The sequence below is a fragment of the Perna viridis genome, chromosome 11 (assembly GCF_037379345.1).
Source record: "Perna viridis isolate PV_CMFRI_1.1 ecotype Kerala chromosome 11, ASM3737934v1, whole genome shotgun sequence".
Taxonomy (NCBI): domain Eukaryota; kingdom Metazoa; phylum Mollusca; class Bivalvia; order Mytilida; family Mytilidae; genus Perna; species Perna viridis.
The window spans coordinates 26555236-26582317 of NC_142455.1; the positions used below are offsets into that span (position 1 = coordinate 26555236).

At 30.9% G+C, this 27082-nt stretch overlaps 1 protein-coding gene across 5 annotated transcripts in view; it reads right to left on the reverse strand.

Annotated features, from left to right (window-relative positions):
- The window catches only part of LOC148603533 (receptor-type tyrosine-protein phosphatase N2-like), a 136763-nt gene that overhangs the window by 24908 nt on the left and 84773 nt on the right, over positions 1 to 27082 (reverse strand). For 4 of the 5 annotated variants that reach the window (XM_088554054.1, XM_088554052.1, XM_088554055.1 and 1 more), the window contains exons 11-12: positions 7477 to 7668; positions 4079 to 4209 (exon numbers count right to left, since the gene is read on the reverse strand). In XM_088554054.1, coding sequence (XP_088410180.1) covers positions 4079 to 4209; positions 7477 to 7668 — 323 coding nt within the window. The remainder of the gene's footprint in view (positions 1 to 4078; positions 4210 to 7476; positions 7669 to 27082) is intronic. The other variant, XM_088554053.1, reaches the window with a different exon arrangement.

The window sequence follows — 27082 nt, forward strand, 5'->3', positions numbered from 1 at the left end:
TATTGAAATAATTTTTAAATTCACTGAAATGCACTGTAAGGCCAAAAAAAAGAGAGAAAAATATGTCTGTTTCTTTCTAACGTAACAACCCAAGTTTTGTACCTAAAGTCTCTATAGCTGAAGTTCTGTAGTTTATTATTACTAAGAAGACAGAGCCCAAGGCTCAATAATAATTGATCGTAGGCTGGAAATTTAATTTTTTTTTTTTCAAAATGATTTAGTAAATGAGGAGGCTAGCTTTTTTAAAGATTTCTTTAAAATGTTGCTGAAAATTATTTATGTTTTTACAACAATAAATAATGTTGGCCTAAAACAAAGATATAATATTAAAAAAAAAAAAAAAAAAACTTATTCTAAAAATATTAATTAAAATAAGAAGAGCAAGTTCCAACTGCATAATTATATGTTGAGAATTAATAAAAATAATTTTTCAACCTATTTCAGTTAAGCAGACTAAACACAATGTCTTTAAAATCAATACAAATTTTAAAAAAAAAAAAAGAAGAAAATGACTCACTTTTACTTCACCCTATCGTTAAAGGGTGTTGGAACGAACATTAAATCTAATTGAGAAATTTCTCCCTAATTGAAAGGACATTTATTCATACTAATCCTTTGAATTCCTTGCTATCGATTTGAACATTTTTTACACAAGAGATTATTCATTTTCTCCCCTTTATCAGCAAGTTCAATCCACTAATTCCTAATCAAACAGCAATTTTGATTAAATATGCAAATTTATAAATCTTTGGACTCCTTGCCAATCTTCAGTTCAATACATCATGACAATTACGCTGCCTCTATTATTTCAAATTCCCATCTCCTTTCATCAAAAAACATCAAGATGGCGAAAAAATCAATTTTTCATCAATAGTCACCGATCTTCACAAAACAAAGAAAATTACAGCTATGGAAAAAAAACACTTAACTTTTATGAAATACTAGAAAGGCCAAGTAAACTAAATCTATGTCTCCTCAGTCTCCTGAAGATGAAAATAAGCATTACTTAAAATGACTGTAACTACAGCATGTCTGTATTATTTACAACCAAGATACAACAGTTTACAGATTATTAGTACTAAGAATGCAATGAAACATATCCAATTATCTATTGATGACTTGGCTATTCAGACTTCAGTTAGATATGTGAGAAAAATGCACACACAAAAAAAAAAAACAGAGAACTCCTTTACTGTGGCCTAAAACTGTGAGATGCTCGACTTAATCATTAAGTGGAAGCTAAATTTTACAGGACAGAAATTCCATATTTATGATGAGGAAACAAATTAGATATGACAAGAAAAAATGGACGGCTTGTAAAACTAAATAATTAAGTTTATGTGGCCTTAAGTAACAAAAATTCCAAATGTGCAATGCCTAATTAAATTTTGAAGGACATTATTTTTCAATTTTATGGCTGATGGGTTATCAAAAATCAGCTATGACATTAGGTACTGGCTGCAGTAGAATTTATCAATAATCTTCTCTCCAGGGCATGTCTTAATGAGTTTGAGCACATCTTGCATCTTTGTCATAGTTACCTGTATATAGATTGGTAACAGTGATAAAAAAAGGTAAAATGTTTACAGGTAAGCTTGAAAATAAATACATCAATGATAACAAGACCACACAGTAAAAAGCAATATCTTAGTATTCAAAACATTCACTCGTATGTGTCATATTCAAGAGATTTTGTGATGGAACCAGAAATTTATAAAACAAAGAGGATGCATGCAATCATGTGTCATGTCTGATATTGTGCTAAGGTTACCAGCTCTTGTTATAAAGAGTAGCAAGTTAACCAGACAGGAAGTTGGATACTCGAAGAAATCCAAATAGGAGATGCACAACTGATCGTGATAAAAATGTGAAATTAGCTCACAGTCTTTATAAAAATTAGATTTAAGGGTTTCATGCATGTCAAAAACCCACCAAACCCACTTTCATTTCTATTTAAGAAACAGTTACAGAACACATAACCAGTCTTAGTTTGCCATTCAGTTGTAAAATCTATAGATTGTGTATGAAATAGTCCTTTTTCGTATTCCTGACTTTGGCTATTTTTTTTAAGATTTTCTGCAAAAGGTAACTTTCTACAAATTTGTCCTCTGACAGACTGGTTTACTATCAAATTGGAGCAATGGACAGCAGTAAACTTCAAATATTCAGTTTCATAGAGCCAAGATAAGCACTTTTTTTCACTTATTTCAAACCATTCAGGTACTTACTGAAGTGAAAATAGTTTGAGTTACCAAGAAAAATGTTGACTGTTTTCCCTTTCCTCAATGAAACCACTACCCAGGTTGTCGGGTATTGGTGGGTTACGTCCCTTTGAAAACTTGCTAAAATGGTTTGCATTCCGTAAATATGAAAAAAACGACTGTTGGCATTTTTAAAGAATAATCATGCTTGATTTGGTATATGAATGCCAAAGAACATTGTTTGTTTGGTGGGTTCACTTTAAACTTCTACCATTGGTAGTGTTTGAAAAATATATGAATTGGTACTTAATCAGAAAAAAAATTCTGTCTTGTAGAAGCAAAGAAAAAGACAACTACTAGATGATTGCAATTTCTCCTCTTTTATACTTCAACAAAACCTGTCATAGCAGCTTTGTCAAATGTTTGTTTAAGTTAACTGTTCATAGAGTTATATGATACCTGAAAGATGGAAAATAAACAAATAAATGAGACTTTTCACATGGTGAACAATGGACATATTCATCCGTTTTAATAGCAACAGTAAATACCAATGAAGTAGCACAATATGTTAAATAGAATGGCACCACTTAAGTTTATCATGTCAGAATCACTGATAATAAACAAAAACAAACAGGATTATCTTGGTAGCGTTGGAATAAAACCTAGCAATAATGCCACATTATGGTGTATCCCTGATGAATTAACGTACATAACATGCATTTATAATGAGGTTCAGATGTAATATTTGTGTTTTTACTATATTTGTTTTGTAAATTTAGAATGAAAGAAGCTTAAAGTTTTGCACCAATCTGTGATTAAAATTATTTGATGGGGAGCTGGCCAAAAAATCTTTAAAAGGAGCTTAAAGGGGAATTCCAAACTTTTCCACCTTTATCATCTGCATAAAGAAAATCTTTGTATGTACTAGTTGAAGATTTTAAATTTTTTACCTCTGTTTTTTTTTTTTTTTTTTTTTAATGCTCATCTGTTTGTAAAAAAATTCTTGGAGGAGTTACTGTTCTTGATTTGTAGTGAATTTTTAGCACCACATGGGAACATCTTTTGATCTGAGGATAGCTACATTTCCCATAATCAAAGTAAAAAGAATTTCTTTTTTCCAACATAATAGATTATTTCTCGGTGTATTACCATATTTTGGTGTGTATAAAAGGCATTACCGTATTGTACATAGTGCCATTTTGAAGGTCAAAAGCTGTGAAAAAAGTTTTTTTAGACATTAAATAGTAGTAAGATTTTGTAAGTCAAAAGATCAACATTTTTTACTTGAGCAGTCAATTTATTTACCTTGTTGTGATATTTCAAACAAAAATGTGAATTAAAGAAACTTTCACTCACATTAAAACATCATAAAATTGTCACAGGATGTAAGAAATGGCTTATAAAAAAAATCATAAGTCGGGGGAATCAGACATTTCATGATTTTTAATCCTAAAACATACTTTTTAGGAAAAAAATTGTTAGAAATAATCAAAATTAGTTTCAAAATACTAATTTTTGGCTGCTAAAGCATTTAATAAGGCAGATTGAACAAAAAAAATGGACTTTTGATTTTTGGCTGTTTCATTTTCATCTCTCAACAGTGTTTTATAAGAAAGAAATACTGAATAATCTTTCTCAAAAACATGTTATTAAGACATTTGAACATGCTTTGAAGAAAATATTTAAAATTCAATACTTAAAAGTATTTGATAATTAGAACTTTCTTTCAGTAACATTTTATCTCCAGTTTGTTAGTTACATGATCTATTTTTTTCTTATATGAAATCTTTCATTTTGTGGCCAATTCTTATATATTGATACATAATATGCAAATTCAAAATTAAATTAGCAGAACATATACTACATTCACAACTAACCAAGAAGAGGTACTGCTCCTACTGGAAGGACTCCGGACTTGAGATTCGGACACACTGCCAATCCTTGAAGCAGCATGGAGGGGCTCTGGTTTCTCCGAGGACTTGCTCTGCATACGCTGACGACATAGATCCTAGTAATTAAAAAAGTAATGCATCAAGCTAAATGTAAATGATCCAACATATATGACATAAGAACAACATTCTTCTACATATGGTGGACATAACGTTTTTTTATGAGGTACCAATTTCTATGTTATGTCACGATTATTCTCAAGTTAATATAATCATTAAAATGTTGATAATCAAATGATTACTGAAAAAGACAATCTTTGCCATTAGTTTTTTGCATGTCAACACAAAAATTTGTACCAAAAAACAGCAATCCTGAAAAAGATGATCCAATTAATATGGTTTCAGAATCCTCAAATCCAGATCAACAGACATCAGGACACAATTAAGCAGAATAACAAAAATAAGAACCTGCACATAACAGAAACTCTGCCAGTTCAATAATTCCTATACAATTCACTATTAATTACAAAATCCTACCTTAGAAATCTCTCTACAATTACAATGTCAGCCATGATGTCTTATCACAATAAAAATGTCAATAATTATGCAGACATGATTGCATCTGCAGCCATTATCTCACCGATTGTCCTAGAAACTAACCTTTACCAAAACCACATCTCACTTCCGCCAACAAAGAATAAAAGAAAATTACTAGAGGTTTCTAGTTCAGTGCGTTGTCACTGATAACAAGTGAACCAGACCTGAATGGTGTCCTGATCAATATTGGAAGCAAATTTGTCATGAATGCTTCACTACGCAGTTGCTAATAAATCTAAAAAGTTTTAATTTCATTGCATGTATTCGATCAAACCTGCAGAGTGAAATCAGTCTATAAATATTTAATCCTCATGTTGTCGGCTTAAAATGACTTTTTATCTAACAAAATGGGCTTTTGTACATTAGTTTTGCATTTCATCTGCAACAGAGCAGAAAAATCGGTACCATCAATTTAACTATAAAACCAACATTAACAAAGACAAAGGATTAACTTGTCAGGCATTTACACGATTAAAATAACGGTACAATACTGTATAACAATGTCATAAGCAATGGAGATCTTGTTGAAAAAAAAAAATCAACAGATAGACTCAGAAAAACCAACTCTGAAAACCATGTGATACAGATTTCAATGTGTAATATCAAGTATGTTAATAATTAAAATTAGCACAAAGAAAATCATGTTGTTTATCAAAGTTTGATAATCTTTGCAAAAATTTGCTGTTTTTTTTTGCTGATTCATTTACATGATTGATTGATTATTGGGGTTTAACATTCGAGCAGCAATATTTCAGCTATATTCAGACGACATTTACAAGAAAACCTCGCTAAACTGAACCCTAAACTGAAAGATTGTTTAGACAGGTTTAACTCTATATATATAAAGATGTTTAGTTCATTTTTAGCATTTCCTAAATAAAGGAACAAATGATTCACCAAACTATCATATTATGATATCCTTTCTAATGTTTTTTGAAAATCTAACATATTTCTTTAACTTAAAAATTTATTTGAAAAAACATTATACACATCTTCTAATTAAAACATTAATTCCATTTTTTAGTAAAAAATGTAATTTCAATGTTTGGTTCAAAATCTATACCTTTTTTTGCACAAGATAAATTTACGTTTTAAAACTGAGACTATTAGCATAAAAAAGATGGCAAAATATATACACAATATATCTGATACAGTTAGATTTTCATGTATTAAAATATTAAATTCTTAAACATGTAACTAATATTTTGTTTAAATCATTCCAAATCTGAATGTATGCAATTCAGTGTTGCTATTGGTAGATAAGACATTATATAAGGGATCCAGTAATTTTTTCCTCAAAAAATGTAAATTAAAATCCGATCTTTGTTTACATGCATTTACTCCACCCTTTGAATTACTGGCCTATTATCGCAGCCTAAAATTATTGAAATTTTATAATTTTTACAGTTCTTCCTAATTTGCAGATTTCAAAATGGAACGAATACTTTGAAAGTCAATATACAGATTTTAAGAGCAGAATCTAAGTGAATCAATTGCAAGTCTCGGATCAGTTATTGAATGAGCGGAACTATTATTCTTCAGAATCTGCTGTTGACAGGAAAATCACATTATCTAATAATAAATCAGTCTCGAGAGACATGGAGATGATGGACGTGATTTTCATCCTTTACAAAGAAATACAATGATGTAATGTTCCCTTTACATATATATACAAGGCGTCAGTGACAGTCACATCATACGTCCCCATCTATCAATAACTGAAGAAAAAATCTGTTCTGTTCAGAACTTTACAACAATGACGTTACATCACAGACTAGTGGGAATTACCATGTTGGTTTGGGGTTCTTTTTCCCTTTGGTTGGTTAAGATGATCGGAACACTTGAGTTTTTGTGAATTACCAGATGTTAATTTAATAATTAAGCAAAGACAAAACCATACTCACTACTTTAAAGATTATATGCAATTTTTTTTCTATAATATACATAGGATATTTGAAACCTGAAAACAACTTTTAAGGATTTTTTAATCAACAAACTTTTTGAATAGAATTTTTAACTTATTCAAAACTGACCTTTAAAACATGTTCAACGAAAAATATTTTTACTCATAATTTCCTCAGCACTAAAGAGACTCCAGTATTGACTCATTAAAGAATATTCTTAAGACTTAATTTAGACCTTTTACTGTCCTAGAAACTGACCTAAAAACTGTATAGACCCTCTCATGTTAACTAGTAGTCTTTATGCATTCCAAATATCTAATTCTGCTAGGAAAAACCTGTGCTTCTATCCTAAACCCTACCTTGTTTATATAACACATGCTCAATGACCATTCTTCAGCTTAGATGAAAAGGACTATTTTCTTAAGAAGCAAATTGTTTATGGTAGGTGTTATAAAATCATGCCATTTAATATATTAAAGACTCTGTGTTAATATACCAGTGTCCAGTAATATTTTGACTCTGTGTTAATATACCAGTGTCCAGTGATATTATGACTCTGTGTTAATATACCAGTGTCCAGTGATATTATGACTCTGTGTTAATATACCAGTGTCCAGTAATATTTTGACTGTGTTAATATACCAGTGTCCAGTGATATTATGACTGTGTTAATATACCAGTGTCCAGTAATATTTTGACTCTGTGTTAATATACCAGTGTCCAGTGATATTATGACTCTGTGTTAATATACCAGTGTCCAGTGATATTTTGACTCTGTGTTAATATACCAGTGTCCAGTGATATTTTGACTTTGTTAATATACCAGTGTCCAGTGATATTTTGACTCTGTGTGTACTGATCTTGGGATTAATCTGAATCAATTACCTGATAGTCTTTTGAGGCTTCAGTACCCTCAGTAACTGTGGCAAGTTGGGCAAGTTTCTCTTTGGATCGGGAATGTCGCCTTATCAGATAAATGACCACAACAGCCAATAGAATGCCAGCAATACATCCACAAAGGACAAACGTAAGAACAAAGTATCGATCATTCTTGTCCGATGTCAATTCTTCTTGCTGCTGAAAAACAAATTAAGGCAGATTTTTTACATGGAGGTTTAAAAAAAAAAAACATCTAAAAATTATATAGAATTATGTGTATGTACTTTCAATTTGGGAGAAGTTATATTTGATATGAAGAAAAAAACTTCATATCTAAACCATTACAATAGAATTTTTACATTCAACTATACATGTAATGATGCCTCTCAGACTGGAGGAATATGTTCAGTAGATATGTGAAAAGAATTTTAGTTTTTTTTCAAAGAAGAATTCTTATGCTGAAATAGCATGACAGAACCTAGGACTTGAAATATGTAGCAATTTCCAGTGTTCATTAATATTTACAGTAACTAACTTGCCAATGTGGATTTGATGATAATAAATCCTCAAATACAGTACAATAATCCCCTTTACTAATGCAACTGTTTAACATATTAATGAAAAACGGAAATAAAAAATCTTGAAAATACATCAGTGTGTTTGCACAAACAGTTTTTAGGGTGTAAATCATGACACTTATAACCTGAAATTTACAACTTCATCTCGTGAAATCTGACATTACAAGTTGAACCAGAATAGACCTCTGTAGATTTCAATAAGTCTAACACAAATTAAAGTTGCTATAGCATTTGTTTAAAGACTTAATAATACCACTTTGCACAGACAAAGCAAACTTTCTGAGAGTTGAAATGTTAAAGAGTCTTTCAACATCACATAACTTTCTATTCCCAAAAAGCTTACTGCATTTCTTCACAATAAACTATACATGTAGACAATTACATTAGAAACCAAATTTCCCAGCAGAACATGTGATATTAAATGTTTCCTACGCAACATGTAAATCAGGGTAGACAACTATATGCAATCCTAACTTGATTTACAATTGCCTAAAATCCTATTTCCTCCCCATTGCAGACTGGCTACAAGCCAGAAGCCTGTAGATTGCGGGATGTAAGTTTCCAATTGATCTGTATATGCCAACCTGGCTAAGATTTATAGCCAAGAGTGATTCATCGCTCTTTACCGTAGATTGTTTATAACTCAAAGGTCAGGATTGTGTTTTACAATACATTATTTCCCCTCGGAAGACAACATTAGAAGGCTTTAGTTTCAGAATCTGAGTTATGCCTTTGAGTAATGACACAAATCATTAACCAGAGAAGCAGAGTAAATAAATAAAGCTCCTGTTTAGACTCCTGTTCTAGATTTCTTGTTATGTATTTAAGACATGAAATGTTTAAAACAAAGAAATATGTATCCAAGTAACCCACTGATGGTACATAACTCAGCCCTTTTTAATTCTATATATTTCATGACAAAAAAATCTTATAAGAACTTTTATTTCAGTACATTCAGTACAAAAATTGGTTCATTGAAGCACCAACTGAAAGTTTTTTTTTGCGTCCTATAGTGTATCCAAAGCACTTGCATGCTAACAGGGAATGGTTTGTCATAATTTCATTTACAAATAATAACATTCCAATTTTAACCAAAAGAAGCAAGTTAGTTTTTAAGTTTTAAGCAGTACTGAGTTGCAATGACAGTTTAAGTATATCAGAACTGAGTTCATTGAGATAAAGTTCAGTAAGTGAATTTACTCAACATATCTGTAGACATTAAGCATTTCTGGTGGTCAAAGACAACTTGCTTTCATATCTTTTGATATTAAAGTTCCATTATAAAAAGTAGTATCAGGAGTGGGCTTTACCGAGCATTTCCCTTTTTTCCAATTATCATTTTATATAAAAAAAAAAAAAATGCAATATTTACACAAACAATGCATGGAATAATATCACAAGTAGTAAAACATATTGCACAGGCCAGTCAGTTGTTCACATTTAAATAAAATTTGCACAGAACTTTTCCATTCTTAGAATTTCTCAACAGAAAATGAACTTGATCTAACTACATACCAAATTAGAAACACAGATTACGGAGGAATATTGACATTTTCTAGTGCAGCTGCTATAGGGTGTTAGGTTAGACCAGTGTATTGAATGATTAAATCGAAACCCTAAGCTAAAAAGCTGTCCATGTCATCAGAGAAACAAGAAAACCTGATATTTTCACCAAATAACAAGCAGAAAATGACATTCGCCCTACTTCATTAAATAAGTAAATGAACAAATATTGGAAATTCTTTGGTGAAAATTACTGCTATCGGGCTACAAAAGGAACTGACATGAAACACCATGCCGAGAGGAATATTGAAAAACGGTAGAATTCTGTAATGAGACTGTGACTAAGTTATTTCTGATTTGATTACCAGCTGAAGTCTCCAAAGTACATTAATAAAAGGAGAAAACATACTGCTGAGTTGGGAGAAACTGTTATGCTGAGTTGGGAGAATTTTAACTTCATGTCAGACATGGTCTGCTTGATAACATTGATTGGCCTACATGTAATTTAAAGATGGAACAAATTCAAAATTCTGTGTGGATATTAATGTTTATTTAATGTACATCTCAAAAACCTCAACCTTTAAAAATAATTCTGTGAAAATATAAAAGATATGTGTTTGGATCATGGCTTAAATCAAACTGCTTTTATACGACCCCTTTCTCTGTTTATATGTCATTAATTTTGTCATATTATATCATATTACAATCCAGATCAGAGATGCCAACAAATATAAATTTTAGAGAATATTTCAGAAAAAATGTTTTAAATATCCTTTGTTTTCTGATGTTGTACGTAAGCAAATCTTTAGGTAAAATACAATTTTCCCCAAAGCGCTCAATACGTTTCGTATAAAAAGGCAAAATAGAATTAGCTCTTTATAAGTTCTGGCTACATGGCTACCATTATACAATCCTTCATTTCCAATAAATGTAAAACATTAAAAATAAAAAAAATCATTCCTCCATTATATTCAAGCGACATTTTTTTTTTAAATATATAAATCTCTTATCATACTTTAAATTCAAATTTAGACTTTTAGAGTATTAAATTATATGGATGGAGCATCAGCAACTTTCTATATAAGTAGTGGATCTGAAACATGAATGACTTGAAATCATTTTGTAAGAAATTATGTACGTAATTCAAAACAGATTTTTCTTAACTTTAAACACACAGGTGAACAGGTGAGTACCTAGAAGTCTCACACATCCATGTTGGTTATAACATCACCATGACAACACGGTGTTGCTTCACCAACAAAGTAAGGCTTAATAAAATTAATAAGTAAATTCTCATTCCCTCCTGCCCCTGAAAAATTTCCAAAAATTTTCAAAAAAATTGGACAAGATTTTTTTTTTGGGGCGTCAGTTTCTAGTATTGAATACCACTAAACACAAATCTTTCGTTTCTTTATGGCTAAAACAATGTTTTTTCCTCCAAAACTGAAGATATCTATACTTCATAGCTAAAATTAGGCTAGCAAATTTCTGGTAAGAAATAAAAAAATGAAACCCTCCCACCAGCCCCATATTTTTTGTGAAGGTTGGATGGGAATCTACCTTTTAAGTTTACTTGACCTTACAGGCAATGCCTAAAACCACATTTAAACATAATTGCTCTGGAAGCATAAAAACCACAGACAGATGAAGGATGAACTCTTTCCCGATCTGATCCCACAGATTTTTCTGTTATGGAATAACATTGATTCTTTGAAACTATGAATCATCGTGCTATCGTCAGCACATTCACTGTTGTAACTGCTAATTAAATTTTCACATGTACATGCTATAATCTACTTACATATTAAAATTACAATTTTAAAAATGCCATTCAATAATGTGAAAAACTTTGGTTGCATAACTTATCAATTCAGTTCTTGATCACTTTAATACTGCCTCTAAAAAAATAAGTTTTATTTTAGTAAAAGTTTTAGAATATATTTTTTTTGTAATGAGTCATGCAAAAGAATTCCCGAATGTATTTGATACACTGTGATTACATTAATATCATCTTCATTATATCAAGTAAATGTTTATATTTTAGAATTCTTTTAAATATTAGTAAAATTTCATGTATTATTAGATTAAGAGATTAAAACTATAAAAAAACCAGATCCACAGATAAATATGTGAAAATATAGATTTAAGCCAGATTAAAAGGCTTTATGAAGTAAATTTGATAATTTTTATTCCATCAACTTAGACAATCAATATAATGTTTGTTTATACACAAGGAACCCCGTTTAAGGCAAACCTCTCCGGGACTAAGATTTAATAAGAAAGATGTTCTATTTAAACAGGGTAAATATGCAGGTATGGTAAGGGATTTTAGATATTGTCTGGTTTAGGAAGGTTTCATTGGTAAATACATCTGTTTTCAGTATCTTCAGTTAAAACCAAGAAGTTCTGTTTAATGGGAAATTGTTGATTGATTGAAACCAAAGTGATAAGCTACTATACAACCCATCCAGCTGAAACTAGGAATTCAATTTCAAAACGTTCTTAGGACAAAAAAGGATAAAAGTGTGTTTCCTGCTACCAGCGAGAAAAAATAGGGTAGGTAGGGAAATTATTTTATTTTTCAAAAACACTTTATATTGAATGAATGGGGAAACAATCTAGACTTTAATGGTACTTCAGCCAAAATGGCCATGAAATGTTTAGGGTAGGGAAGGTAGGTTAGCAGGAAACAGACATGTTATTTTTTTGGCCTTAAGAAGAGTAACTAAGTTATACCTGACAGGAAATAACATAACACTATAGTTCAATGAAAGATGTCTTAAAAACAGAGCCAGACAAAAGTCAGCATGCAGTGAAACTGAAAACAAATACTAAATCACTCATGAATGGTTTTAAAGTTTTAGCTGATGAAAATGAAGGGGATGGACTATAGCAAATGTATAAAAAAAAAAAAAAAGGTTCAATAAAAATCAAACTAATCTGCACACTTGTCAAGTAAATTAACTGACTGTAATCTTCCATGTGTAAGTCTGTGTAAGAATCTGGCAGTGCATGAAACACTCTGTGACAAAACCCACCATTTTGAAAGTTTAATTTGACAATTTGCACCATCAGATTATCATAAAAAAGGACAGATTTTCCCTATCATTTTGAAAAAATGAATTAGAATTTCATTGAAATACACTTAAAATGAACATTTCAAGGGCAGATAACTCAGTCAACTCCAACATTCTACTGAAAAATTTCTGAGCAAATCTAGTGATGCAAAGATCAAATAATGGTCTTTTCAAATAGAGAAAGTTTAGTTGAGTGAAATAATATTGTCAGATGGGTGGGATTTTGATGTACATGTTTTAATGTTTCTGATCAGTGGGTTTTGACATGCATGTTTCTGATCGGTGGGGTTTTGACATGCATGTTTCTGATCGGTGGGGTTTTGACATGCATGTTTCTGATCAGTCGGGTTTTGACATGTATGCTACTGATCAGTGGGGTTTTGACATGCATATTTCTGACCGGTGGGTTTTGACATGCATGTTTCTGACCAGAGGGTTTTGTCATGGATGTTTCTGATCAGTGGGTTTTGACATGCATGTTTCTGATTGGTGGGATTTTGACATGCATGTTTCAGATCGGTGGGGTTTTGACATGAATGTTTCTGATTGGTGGGGTTTTGATATACATGTTTCTGATCGGTGGGGTTTTGACATACATGTTTCTGATTGGTGGGGTTTTGACATGCATGTTTCTGACCAGAGGGTTTTGACATGGATGTTCCTGATCAGTGGGTTTTGACATGCACATTTCTGATCGGTGGGGTTTTGACATGCATGTTTCTGATCAGTGGGGTTTTGACATACATGTTTCTGATTGGTGGGGTTTTGACATGCATGCTACTGATCGATGCGGTTTTGACCTGCATATTTCTGACCGGTGGGTTTTGACATGCATGTTTCTGACCAGAGGGTTTTGACATGCATGTTTCTGATTGGTGGGTTTTGACATGCATGTTTCTGATTGGTGGGTTTTGACATGCATGTTTCTGATCGGTGGGGTTTTGACATGGATGTTTCTCATCAGTGGGGTTTTGACATGCATGTTTCTGATCAGTGGGTTTTGACAGGAATGCTTCTGATCCGTGGGTTTTGACAGGCATTATTCTGATTGGTGAGTTTGACATGAATGCTTCTGATTAGATAGTTTAAATCACCTGCAGAGCCTCAGACCGATGTCTAAACAGTAAATTTGTGTAAGAATGAGGCAAAAGGGGAAAAATCAGAATATAATGTCAATAAATTGGCACTAATCCTCCAAATCTCACTTTCCCATCTAATCATACTGATAATCACATATATTGGTTTATATTTTCTTTCTCTTTTTTTCTTGAGAAAAAGGCATGACATTTGAAGTTGCATGAATTGTGCCTACTACACCCTTACTCCAGAAACTGACATCAGGCAGCTAACCATTTTTCAAATCATTACCAATAGGGGCAGCTGAGATTTGTGACAGAAATTTTCCCTATAACCACCATATGCTAATAAAGACCAAGTTCACTAATAACAGTTAGCATTATCAAACAGCAACAAAACATTTGCAAAATACAGCCCATTACTATAAAGCAATAGAAGGCAAGATAACTGAGAGGGAAATCTGAGGAGGGATGGAATGTTTAGGCAAGATAACTGAAAGGGAAATCTGAGGAGGGATGGAATGTTTAGGCAAGATAACTGAAAGGGAAATCTGAGGAGGGATGGGATGTTTAGGCAAGATAACTGGAAGGGAAATCAGAGGATGGATGGAATGTATAAAAGACAAAATAAATGACCAAGTAATTCTATTATACAAATATAATATAAGTTGTGACATTTAACAGTAAATATAAATAATAAAAGAGTCACATCTAAAAGTTAAAATTGATCTAATTCAAATAATATGTCATAAAAAAAGGAAAGATGCCCAAAGTTTCCATCTTACAGGCTTGGTCAGGGGCAAATAGTAGTACACCTGAGGAGAAACACAACTGTCAAATCAGACAAAAGACCATGTCAAAATCCTAATTCCAATTATGATAAACCACCTACATTTCTACAGTGGGAGAACAACTCTTTTGCATGTTATATATAAAACAGGAGTCAGGGCATTTATGGATCAAATAAAAATTATTATAATGCTTCCTAGAATTGAATCCAGTCTGGATATAATTTTAGAAAAATGGTAAAGAGTGTGGGCAATAAAGCAAAACCTACTTCATATTTTGTTAAGCTTAATACCACATTAACTTTAATGCACTAATCAACTGCATGTCCTTTTAGCAGTTATAATTAACAACCTGGGCGCAGATGAACTTAAGATTTTAAGTGTGGGACTTCATCACAATAGGAATATTAGTTCTTTCTGTGATTTTTGCAGATTAGCAAAAAAACGTCTCATTTCCATTATTTTCCTTCTTCATTGTTTTCTTCGACTATAAATTGTAATTAAGCAGGAATTTTTCCCGGACACAGCTATATAAGATGCTAATAAAAATGCATCCATTTTCATTAAGTCTTCCTGCCTTATCATGGCTAATCCATCTGATGGGTTTAAGCCTGGAGTTGACTCATAATAAATTCTCAAGCTTTTACTTGATCCAGTATCTTCATTTAAAACATCTAAGTAACCCAGAATGGGGATAATCAATTTTCACAAATACTACTTAGTAGCCAAGAGATAATCAAAATTCATGTCTTATGGTCATGGCTTGAGAGAATAGGCAGAGAAAGATTACAACATCCAATTCAATTTATTTGTTATAATTCTAGTTCAATAATTCTAGCATGCCCAAATAAAACAAAATTTTTTAATCAAATCATAAGAATCTCAAATACTTCTGTAGCTAGAAGCAATAAGATTTCAAAAATCAATACTGTTTCAATTCAAGATTAAAATGAATACAAAACATCTGTCTTATATAATATAAAAATGGGAAAAAAATCTTTGCACTGCACAGTCACCAGAAGCTACAAAAGCATTATCATGGTATTTGAACACTGTTCACTTTTTTACAGCAAGTAGAATAGTTAACTCCATGGAATTAAGTAGATCTACCTTTATAAAATGAACATTGCCTAATGTGGTTAACTAAGCAACTGACAAAAGGAAATGAAGGAAACTAGGCATAGATTTAAATTTATATGGAATAACAGTTAAAAACTTGTTACCTGTCCATTTAACTACCTATAATATTTCAAACAATGAAAGACCAGCCAAATCCCCTGATTGAACTATATTTCTCGCTGTAAAAAATAAATCAACAAAATGTTCAAATAGCATTGACCAGGAGTACAATATCCAAGAAGGTCCATGTCTGGCATCATTTTATACTCTTTCATTTACTGAATAATCAGTGTGTGAATTTAGTTTAATTGTATTTGAATATGACATAAATTATGTGATCTGCATGTAAAGTTTGATAATGTGCATCATGCGAAACAGATTTATGGCCAATATAAAATTTAATTTTTATAATTGATTATCTTCAATCTCACCTTCTTCTTTTCATACTAAATCAATTTTTTCTTGAATGGCACATTGCATAGTTATTACGCAACATGCACTTAGGTGTCATGTATGAATTATATGCCATGTACATCAGGCACTGCATCACTTCTTATTTCAAATACAGTCTTGATTTTTCTGAATCTTCAAAATATTTTTTTCCCTATGTATTTCATATCTTAATTGTTACAAGACAAAACTTCAAGTTTGTGAAAATTTCAAATTTTTTTTTTCAGAAAATGCTTGGCCAGCAAAATTCAGCAAGTGAATACTAATACTGAGTAAATAACAACCAAACAAATAGTGTTAGTAAAGATATCATTTTTACAGCATCTTATGAATAGAATCACTGTACATATACCAGGCACATATTTTTTTAACTTTCAATAAAATCAGCAAAGTTTTAAACCATCCATTACCAATATCAACCTTTAAAACCCTAGCTTCCTGTATAGTTAGAACATCAATTCTTTTCACAAAAGCACCTTCCCAAATGCCTCACAATTTATAAACCAGGGCAATATTTCACAAAGCTATATCCTTTTTCAAACTGTTTCTGTGATTTATAGAAACTAAATCCACTTTTCCCAAAAGAGGTATAAAACAATGAATAAAAACTCTGATTCATTTTTACCCTTACATAAAACCATCAGATTTTTCTATTCTTGTGAATAATGGATGAACAGGGTTACTCAAGCATGAAATTTGTATTGACAAGTTCGCCTGTATTTGTTCTAGACATACAATAGACTATTCTAATGAGCAAGTACCAATTAGAAAGTGCTGTCAAAACCACAGCGAGGAAAATAAGCATGTATCTACAGCCTTAAACCTTGTTGACTAAAGCCCTTGACAGAAGCCTTTATGGTCAACATTTAAAAAAAAAATCAACCACATTATTTGATGAGACTGGCAGGTGGCAAGTAAGTTATATTCATAGAATACAAAATGAGAACAGACAAACTTGTACCATCTATGGCAAACAAATCCCTTAAGTAAAAAACTTTTGTTTGTCATACAGGAAACAAAGGATAAGGAAGATGTAACAAGAATCTAAAGAAGTTATTCAAAAGACTGGCTTTCACTGCTGTTACATAATACCATGTTCAGAGCAATGTACAACAAATTGTCTTTCTAATGTTGGGAATACTTTTAATAGGCAAAACACATCTGTATCAGAATCAAGAGGGGAAAAAATCCTAAAGATATTATATAATACATGGATAAGGTGTCTCAAAAGATGGCGACAAATTGACTTATCTAAAAAAATATATATATATATATATTGTACTAAAAAAAAAAAAAAAAAAAGTAATTTCAAGAGAAACTGAAATTAAAATGATAGTTACGTGATCATACTGACATATCTTACTGCTTTGACAATTATTTCAGAATTTAACAGAGACATCTACAGTAAAAACTAAAATCGATCTAAACAGGCACTTTTACAAGAAATTGAAAAGTCTCCACGGAAAATGAATTTACCAAGTAGGAATTTGTGAAAATAAAAATCTTTTTTCCCTGTCATGTTTAGCATCAGTAGAGATAAGCAACAAAATCATGTACACAGAATCACAGCAACAAATACCACAAAAACATAAACTGAAAAGGTCAAAAACCATGTAAGAAATCACTTAAAGACTCTTGAATAACTGGAGTAAAACCATTAAGTAACAAAACTTCAATAGGATACTGACATGAATTTAGTAGACGAAAAAAAAAAAAAAAGGAAGCAAAATTCAGCAAGAAGAAAATAACCAATAAAAGTCAGAATGGTAAATTCAGGAATTCAATTTGAAAATGAAAGCAGTCTGTGCAAAAAACTTTTCCAGCTTCCACTAATGAAACAAATTTTCAACTTCACTGAACCAATTTTCACTAGACTTGGGAAAAAGGATGAAGGCACTGAGTGTAAGAAAATCAAATCCAGGAGTATTGCTTCTAACAATTGCAGAAAGCAAAATTAGTAAGAGACTAATGATCAATTTCTATCAGATAATAACAAAGTCTATATTGCTTGTCTGTTCACACACAATTTTGTTTTTGAAAATTGTCAATCCCTATGCTGACAAAAAGTGAATTTTGCACAGAGCATGATTGCATGGATCTTACTACCTAGAAAATGGATTTGACACATAAAAGATGGTCTGTTTGTGTCAGTTCTGTTTGACACTTGTTCTAACTTTATCACAGAAGAAACTGTTGGTTTAATAGCTTACGAAACAATTTGTGAAAACATAAACAGGAAAGATAACCACTCCTTATGAATAGCTAAACACAGAATCCATAGTAACTTGAATAAAACAATAAAGTAAATTAAGCACTTGAGGGGATGAGGTAGGACTTGCGTGATTTAAGATATCAAGTGCTGTCAGTTTTATTTGACACTTGTTAACATTCTATATTATCATATAAGAAAACTGTTACTTTGACAGCTTGTGGGAATGTTTCTGTGAATCTCCTGAGCAAACTACTAGATATTTTGGTTAGAATATTCACACTTACAATGAGACTCACATTTAAGCCTATTCTTTTTATGGCTAAATTGGTCTGCACCTAACAACAAGAACATAAAATTCAGAATACAATCGATTTCCCAAAGACAAAATGACTTTTTCTTCCCATAAAATCCACAAGCCTCTTCCCATGTGTACTTTCAATTTCCGACATTCACCATTCCAATCTTCATGAAATCTATTACATCTTTGTGCTACCTCAGCGATCCCATTGTAATAAAGTACACAGCCATTACTATGGTACGGTTGACTGGTCAAATGTCATCCTTTTAATCATCAATAAAAACAGAAATTTTTTTACTTTTTTATTCTGAAATTTTCTGACATGATTCTGGACAGTAGAATTAAGTTTGTTGTGATGACAAAAAAAAGCTAAAAAGTATTTAAATTTGTCAATGACTTTCTATATTAATTCAAAATAGATAAAATCTAGTTTTTCTCATTTTTCTTGTTTCATAGCATATTTATTACTTGTTCATATTAAAAAAAATACATTTCACTATTCAACATTTCTAATGCTCACAGAACTTGATGAGTTACTATTTATTTCTATTACAAAGAAAAATTTGAATGACCAATTAATCACTGGTTTGAACTAGCAGAAACCATGACTGATAAAACTTTTCATTATAAAGCTTTTACATTATATTGCTGTAGATTTACATACTTCATGATCCTAAATAGTACCTAACCTGCACATATAATTTAAAGGTAATATTCTGATAAAGATATTAATACTGCAAATTCTCATTAAAAATGCATTATTTTAATACAAACATTTTAAAAGTACAAATTATATTTTAGATTTACTTATCAAAGGAAAATTCAGAGAACTTAATTATTTCCTACACTCTTTCATTAGTGCTTTTTCAAAAATATAAATTGTAACTAGAAAAAATGTATAACAGACAGTTTTCTATATATACTAAGGCAATTAGGAGAAAAAAACAATATATCCTTTCAGGAAAAAAATCTGTCCACAAAGCCACATAATTTTGATCATCTAAGTAGAAATAACAATATTTATGTTTATACAGGTATTATACAGGTGTTATAAAGGTGATATGATCTAACATCACAGAACCTAATTAAACAGCAGGTATCACATTAAGAGAAGATAATTTCTATGCAGCCTTTTCATCTCCAAAGGTTTTGTCATTTTGAAAACTAAACACAAAACATTATTCATAAAGGCCATGGATGAATAAATAAAGAAATGTCGCATCATGTTCTTTCAAACATACAATTTTAATTTCTGATGTTAAGATTGGTGTAGAAAATTATAAGGTGGAATCCCAATTAAATTTCATTGTTAACGAGTAAATTTATAAAATTGAATTTACAGATATTGTCAACTAAATACTCCCTTTCATCAGCTGAACACTTAGAAGAAAATATTTGCATGAATTTCTAAATTTTAAATCTATGTTTTTGGCAACCTACCAGTATGTTACTTTATCACCAATTCTTTATCAAAAAATCAAAATTGTTATGGTAATCTTTTAAGTAGATGCATTCTAACACTTTGAAGCTGTCAAAATTAAATGTTTTCTCCATATTTCAATCAAAAATAATACCGAAAAAAGAGACATTTCCAAAATTGGAATTGCATGCAAAAAGGGGGAAATAAAGTAAGAAAATTTTTTTTTTTTTTTTTTAAAGTTGTATCATTTTCATCAAATGCTAAAATAAGTCCAGATTGTTCTTTCACAGATAAAGTCTTTATTCTTCAATCATTTTTAAAATTTTTTAATTAATTTCTTATTTTCAAATCAATAGGGTATTCTAAAAAGAAAAATATGGATGATTACAAGACAAAGAAAAAACTCACAAGAACTCAAGATTTCTCCCCTTAAAAAAACTTTCTTACCTTACAAAGCAGGTGAATGGACTCCTCTGAACTTATTTCAATTTATGACACTGTGACTCGTTTTGTCGTGTCCCTTGATACCAACCGATTCCCGCTCCGTCTTTGAGACCAAATCAGAATTTTCTCCTGATTTGCCATAGTATCACCAATATTAACATTATATTGATTCACAACATGACATGCTCGTTGTCATGGCAACCATACTCAACTATCTTTTCAAAAATGGGTTTTAATGTTTTCTGAAGGTAAAATTTCTGAAAATGTCTTTATATGGAAGTTTTTGTTTTTTCAACGTATATAAAACATGGATTAAAAACTGAAATATTTTGTGGGGGAAATAAATCTATGTTTACATTCAAATTGCTAATGCTAATGCTTTGGATGACAAAGTACTTGATTTAGTGACAATGACATTCTCTTCATAGCTGATAATAAAGATTTGCTTTGTAATCATAATTTCTTGGGTTATTGGCTTTTCAATTAGAAAGATGTGTATCTAATACTCAATTATTTCTATGATTCTGACATCAGTTAATTAGTTTTACAAGCAAACTTAATTTCTTTTCTCTTTGTTTGCTTTCAGCTTTTTCAATTTGCATTTTTTTATTTTAAATTTTAAAAATCTATACACTTCAAAATCTAACAGCAAATTCAGAGCTCCACCTAAAAAATTGGTGGTTAACATAGAAATGAATTTTACTGACTGAATTACAATAAAAAGTGAATAGATTGCATTTCTGAAATATGTGTACATCCTTGCTATATACGGCTATTATATTATACATCAATTACAGAAAATTTTAGACTTTTAGTGACTTCTAATGTTATGAGAAAATAAGTCCAATCTCTTCTTTTGAATCAAATAAAATATTACAAAAGGAGGAAAGAAATTAATTCTGTTTGAATAAATATTCTTTAAAGCATAACCTGTCTAATTCAACAGCTGTAAATTTCACAATCTGTATAATCAAGTGCCAACAAAATAAATTTAAGAAATTAATACAGTTAAGGAGCAACCATTTGATTTCTATGGAGGGGATACGATCCAATTTCGTTTCCTTGATTCCTTTCAAGTATAGTTTCCGACGGGACTCTTAATTATTTACTCTAGCTTGTCCTAGATTTTTTTTTATCAAACCAGGTCCCAGTTTTATATAAAAAAAAAAAATTTCCTCAAGTCTGTAAGTTTTCCCTGTATCTTCAATTTCAACCCATCTGAGCTAAGTAGCATTTGAGGAAAATCTCAATTCGAGATTTTTTTATCAAACCAGCTCCTGATCCTGAGTATTTTCTACCAGTAGCATCCTGCCTTTTTATTTTTAACCAATGTTCACCGACATCAACATACTACCTTTCTATTTTACACAATGTTCACAAACATCAACATCCTGCCTTTTTATTTTCTTCTTTCAAATTTGATCCTAGCCCTCTGCCCTATACTAAAATGGTTGCCCCTTAGTAACTATTTATATAACAGATTACACACCGTAATTTGCAACTTTAAAATTCCTTAAACACTGAAGCTTCATTCCTTGTATTACAAAGTATTTGGTTCTTCTATTACTGAAGTGAGGTTACTACTTAAAACAGCATTTTGAAATTTGTAATATTTATATGATTGGTATTTTTGTATTTAGACACATCAGGACATAAATTGATATACATTTAAATTACAGCTTGATAAGGAAAGTGACAGATTTGTTCATAAATTTGTTAAAAAGCAATAAGGTATGTGAGACAAAATAACAAACCAAAACAAAATAACCAATGCAAGAAGACTTGACATAATAATATCCTGATTTGGCCAATATAAAGCTCCACAGAGTGCAGCATGATATGACCACAGCATGTTGAAATCTTGGGGCAAGTCTATGATAATGTCTTATGTCAATAATTATGTCAGTACTGTCATTTATGTCAGTAATTATAGTCGATTTTAAAAGCTCAGCAGAGCTTTTGTTAGTATATACATCTTATATATTTATATGTATTGAGCTTTTGATATGACTGACTGTGTAAACAACAACATTAGTTTTTGACACAGTAAAGGATAGTGACTTAAAGTTCATTATGGATACAACAAATGGTTTGGACAAAATATAGCCCAATATTTGAAATGCAATTAAAGTTGAAAAAAGAGACCTCTGCTTTTGATCACTTGAACTAAAAAATTATAAGAGATGTAAATCTGACAGAAAAATACTGGCAGGGATTTTCATAAAGAATCCACTAAAATTGATTTTTTGGGGACTTATGGCCCCTTGGGCCTCATAAGACTTGAAAACCTCAAGAGATTTCCAAAATTTGATTAAAAAATTCTTGCAGGGATTTTCAAAAGGAATAAAAAAAAAAATGACAAATATTAAATTTGGATTTGAAAAAAGGTTTGTTTTTTTAATTTTGTTTTTGAGGGGGGAACATGGCCCTTGTAACTCCTTATGACTTGAAAACTGTTTATCTTCAATCTGGTGGATAAATGCATGCAGGGATTTTCAAAATCCGACAAAAACTTCAGAGTTGATATTTTTAGAGTGTGGCCCAACTTTGCTCCCCTTTAACTCCAACAGATAAGTCTAATTTTTAACAATGAAGACAACAACAAGGTGATACCATTATATAACTGAAAAAAAAATGAGGTAGTTTAAATAAATTCTCGGAAGCTAATTTGAATCCCTGCAAGTTGGGTTTGGGCTCTGTAGCAATGCTAGATTTCATATAATGATTGCATAAAAATGATTTGACAATTTCAAAATCAATACATCATTTAGAATCTGACAGAATTTTATAGCCTTTTGAACAATTATCTGAGAGATGCTGCATAAAAAGTCATCATTTATTTACGATATTTAATGTTATTTTTATATGGACTTCTAAAATATCAAAGACTAATGGTATTTATGAGATAACGGCATTAAAATATGGAATGAAATAAAAGAAAATATTGCATTTCAGGGAATTCAGGATTCCAATATCAAGTCCTAGCAATTACTGGTAAATACCTGAACTTATAACCTTAATTTAATGAGAATTAATTTTTCAGGATTAAAAGTAGACATTAAATTGGTTTAGGTTATAGAACAGCTTAAACTGTAATTTCCTGTTCCTGTTGTATTAAACAGTTTATCCTCATCTATACCACTCAACATTCCTTAAATAGTATTCAAGGGAACCAAGGTTATAGCGGTAATCGAAAGAATGTAATCCAGGGATGAAGACCAGACATGGAAAACAGACAAACACAACAAAGAACATAAAGTAACTAAAATCATACATACAAAGTAACAAAAGCAAATAAGCAACTTGGACTCCACTAAAAACTAGGAGAATGGACCAGGTGCACCGGTAGGGTAAGCATCCTCTGCTTTTCTAGAAACACCTGCCGAGTTGCTCATAAAAAGTCAAGTCCGGGGTAGACAAAAGAGGAAAGGAAAACTATGACACGTTGAACAAATCAATTTTCATGGTGCAGATGGATACAACACTAAAACAATTAAAGTGAACTATACAGTAAAATACAGAATTAAATGCAGGATTTGTCATTTCAATAGAAAGATTGTTTTCCATAATTTTGCCTACTAAGAATATCTCCACTCATCCATTTCTGTCAAATTCAGTCCTACATTTTCAATACATGATAAACAAGATTTTGCCAAGTACACCAACTTTACCATTTCTGTCAAAATATATATCATAAGGTAAAGTGGAAATAGATAAGCCAGGAACCTAGAAACGGGAGACAACATACCTATTAACATTTGAATGCTCCATCTTTTCAGCTTTTCTAAAAGGGAGATTTAGCATGACGACCTTTTTCACATAAAAAAAGGATAATTTCCTAGAGATAAGACAAAGATATAAAATTTATGATTATCTGATTGATCTACTAAAGATTTCTATCAAAATTCAAGTAATTGGGAAGAAAAGGAAGAATAATTTGTTGATTGTTTCTCAATGGTTATTACGTTACATAAACATTGTATTTACTGTATATCAATTTAATAAGCCATTTAGGACATAATTTGTGCAATATTTCTGCTAAGAGGGAGATATATGTGGGGGAGAAATATGTGTCTCCCATCTGGAAGACTTCTGCAAAGAGGGAGATTGACCCAAAAAGAAGGAGGGGTTAACAGGTATGGGTACACATCATCATGCAAACATCAATGCAAACTCTCTAATAGGAGCTTAGATATCTGCTACAGATAAGAATAATGGATGAATGGATGGATGACCTTAAGGAAAGGGAAGATTACTGCAATGACTGGGGTATAAGTATGGGTTATATCAACTTTGAGGACAATTCTACTTCATGAATATGCTAAATTGTCCAAAAATTGATTATGACAGCATGATTCTGTCAAAAAGTAAAAGCAGCCCTTCTGAACAGTATATCAATTTCCATCCTTCCCAAGTCCATGATTAAATATAAATGAACCTTTAAATCAAACTATTTGTTATTGTACATTGACCTGAGGTCACTACTGGTTTTTTTTAAGGAGTTCATACTGCTAGTGATTTTGTGTTACTTTTGTTTTCCTTATCTTCAGTTTTTATAGTATTTTTTTTAATTCTGAGTTTGCTACACTGTATAAATCATCCATGTTCCTTGTTTTTTTTTTCATTCTGTTTATTCCTTACTATGTATTTAGTTTTTGATGTATATAAATTGTCCCATTGTTCAAGCTTTGTCTTTTTTTTGTTTTGTTTTTGTTTTATTTTTGTTTTTGTTTTTATTTAATTTAATAATTTTTTTTTTTTTTTGGGGGGGGGAGGGGGGTGTCATTAAATGACCAAAATCATTAGAGTAAATAAGCCAATAAACCAACTGTACTGGGGTTAAAAGGTTAAGACCAAGAAATGTACTTGTTTTGCAGGAATTATAAATATCCTAGTCTAGACTACTGGTAACAATATCTATAACCATAACTGGTCATATTTCTATTTTTATAAACAAAAAAACTTCTTTTCAAACGAAAGTTCTTTGTTGTAGCCCCCTTCACATGAAACATATTAAACAGTTTTGTTTCAATGAGAAGCCATTGGAAACATACAAATTAATAACTTAAGACAAATGTACAAAACTCCAGACACTGGTCTCAGGTGTTCCATGGAAGTCATAGTGTTTAGCCTTGTGTTCACCATATTACATAAACTTTATACAGAGAATGGCACATGACTGAAGCTACAAAGAACAGTAGCAGGAGTAAAAATTAGTCTTGTAAATTAAGATTATTGTTTGTCCATACTTGAAAGCAAAATTCAAAAGAAACACACAGATAATAGAAGATGTCTAAAATTGAATTAAAATGAACACGTTAATCTAGTTATGACAGAAGCTAAGCCAATGATCAAGATCTCTAATGACATGATTTTATCAATAATATACTGTATAACTCAGCTTACTGTCAAATGCAGTAATGACTTAGTAATGGTTCTGCTGCATCTTAAAAATTTTGACTATCAACGAAAGGGTCAAATCTGATATTCATTTTCTTTTAATATTTCCTTAAGCTGTAGGACTGAGAGTATTATAGAAGAATTTAAAGACATTCTTTTGCATTAATAAAAAAAGTTTATGTTTTTAAAAGCAGATAAGCATGTATTTTCTTTTATGACTAGTTTACTTTACAATCAATGCTACATAGTCATATCTCATATTTCAAGGGTATTTCAAGGATATGTCAAGCCATGAAGCCAATATAACTTAATCTGTATCCTTACTGCTGTACCCTAATTTTGTCGCTTTGATTTTTCATTGCAAAAAAAGTCCTCTTAAGGGACAGGATTCCAAATTTAAATAAAAGTTGAAATTTTTCAAAAAGCAATATTATATTTTTTTTTTTTCCAGAAAAATGTTCAAACTGTGATGTATACTCAAGTATAAAGATAATTTCTAGAACAACCTTGGCCTTTTTTCACCAGTTCATATAACATGACCATCATATTTTTTCTGTCTTTAAGGACATGTGGTGCAAACTAAATAAATATGCAAGTTATTTTCAAGTGCACCATGGGTTATTGAGGTTATTTCAAAAAGACTAAAAAAAACTAAGTCATACCATACAACAGTCATTCCTTATAATTTAATTTTAATATCAAAATTTAAGGAATTAATCAGGCAGAAAGGTTGACGACATCACAGTCAAATTATAAAATTGGGTCCACGAGATGATGGACAAAATTGTTTATACAATCAGAAAGCATGTTACACCTGAAATTAAATTATTTGACTTTTACACTAATAAGAAAGAACTGAAAAATTAAAATCCCAAAAATGAAATTAGTATTTTATTACACAACACTTTTGTTCTAAAAAGGTAAAATCTGACATATTTATGAAAAAGTCAACATTTGAATTTGATCTGTAAAAGCTGATTTTATTTCAATGCCCAAAAAAAAAAAAAAAAAAAAATGGACATATAAATGATAATTCATAAGGGAGGTTTTATTTCCTGCAGAGAATGAAACCTATATATAATATTACAGAAACAACCCTTAAATTTACCTGTGGTGTGAAGTGTGATATTGACATTGATTACAATGATAGTAATGATGGTATTGATCCATCATTAACTGTTATGTTCAGTCATGCACTTCACAGCATATGCTTAACAACAAGAAAGTGTCACTATAGTTCATCAATA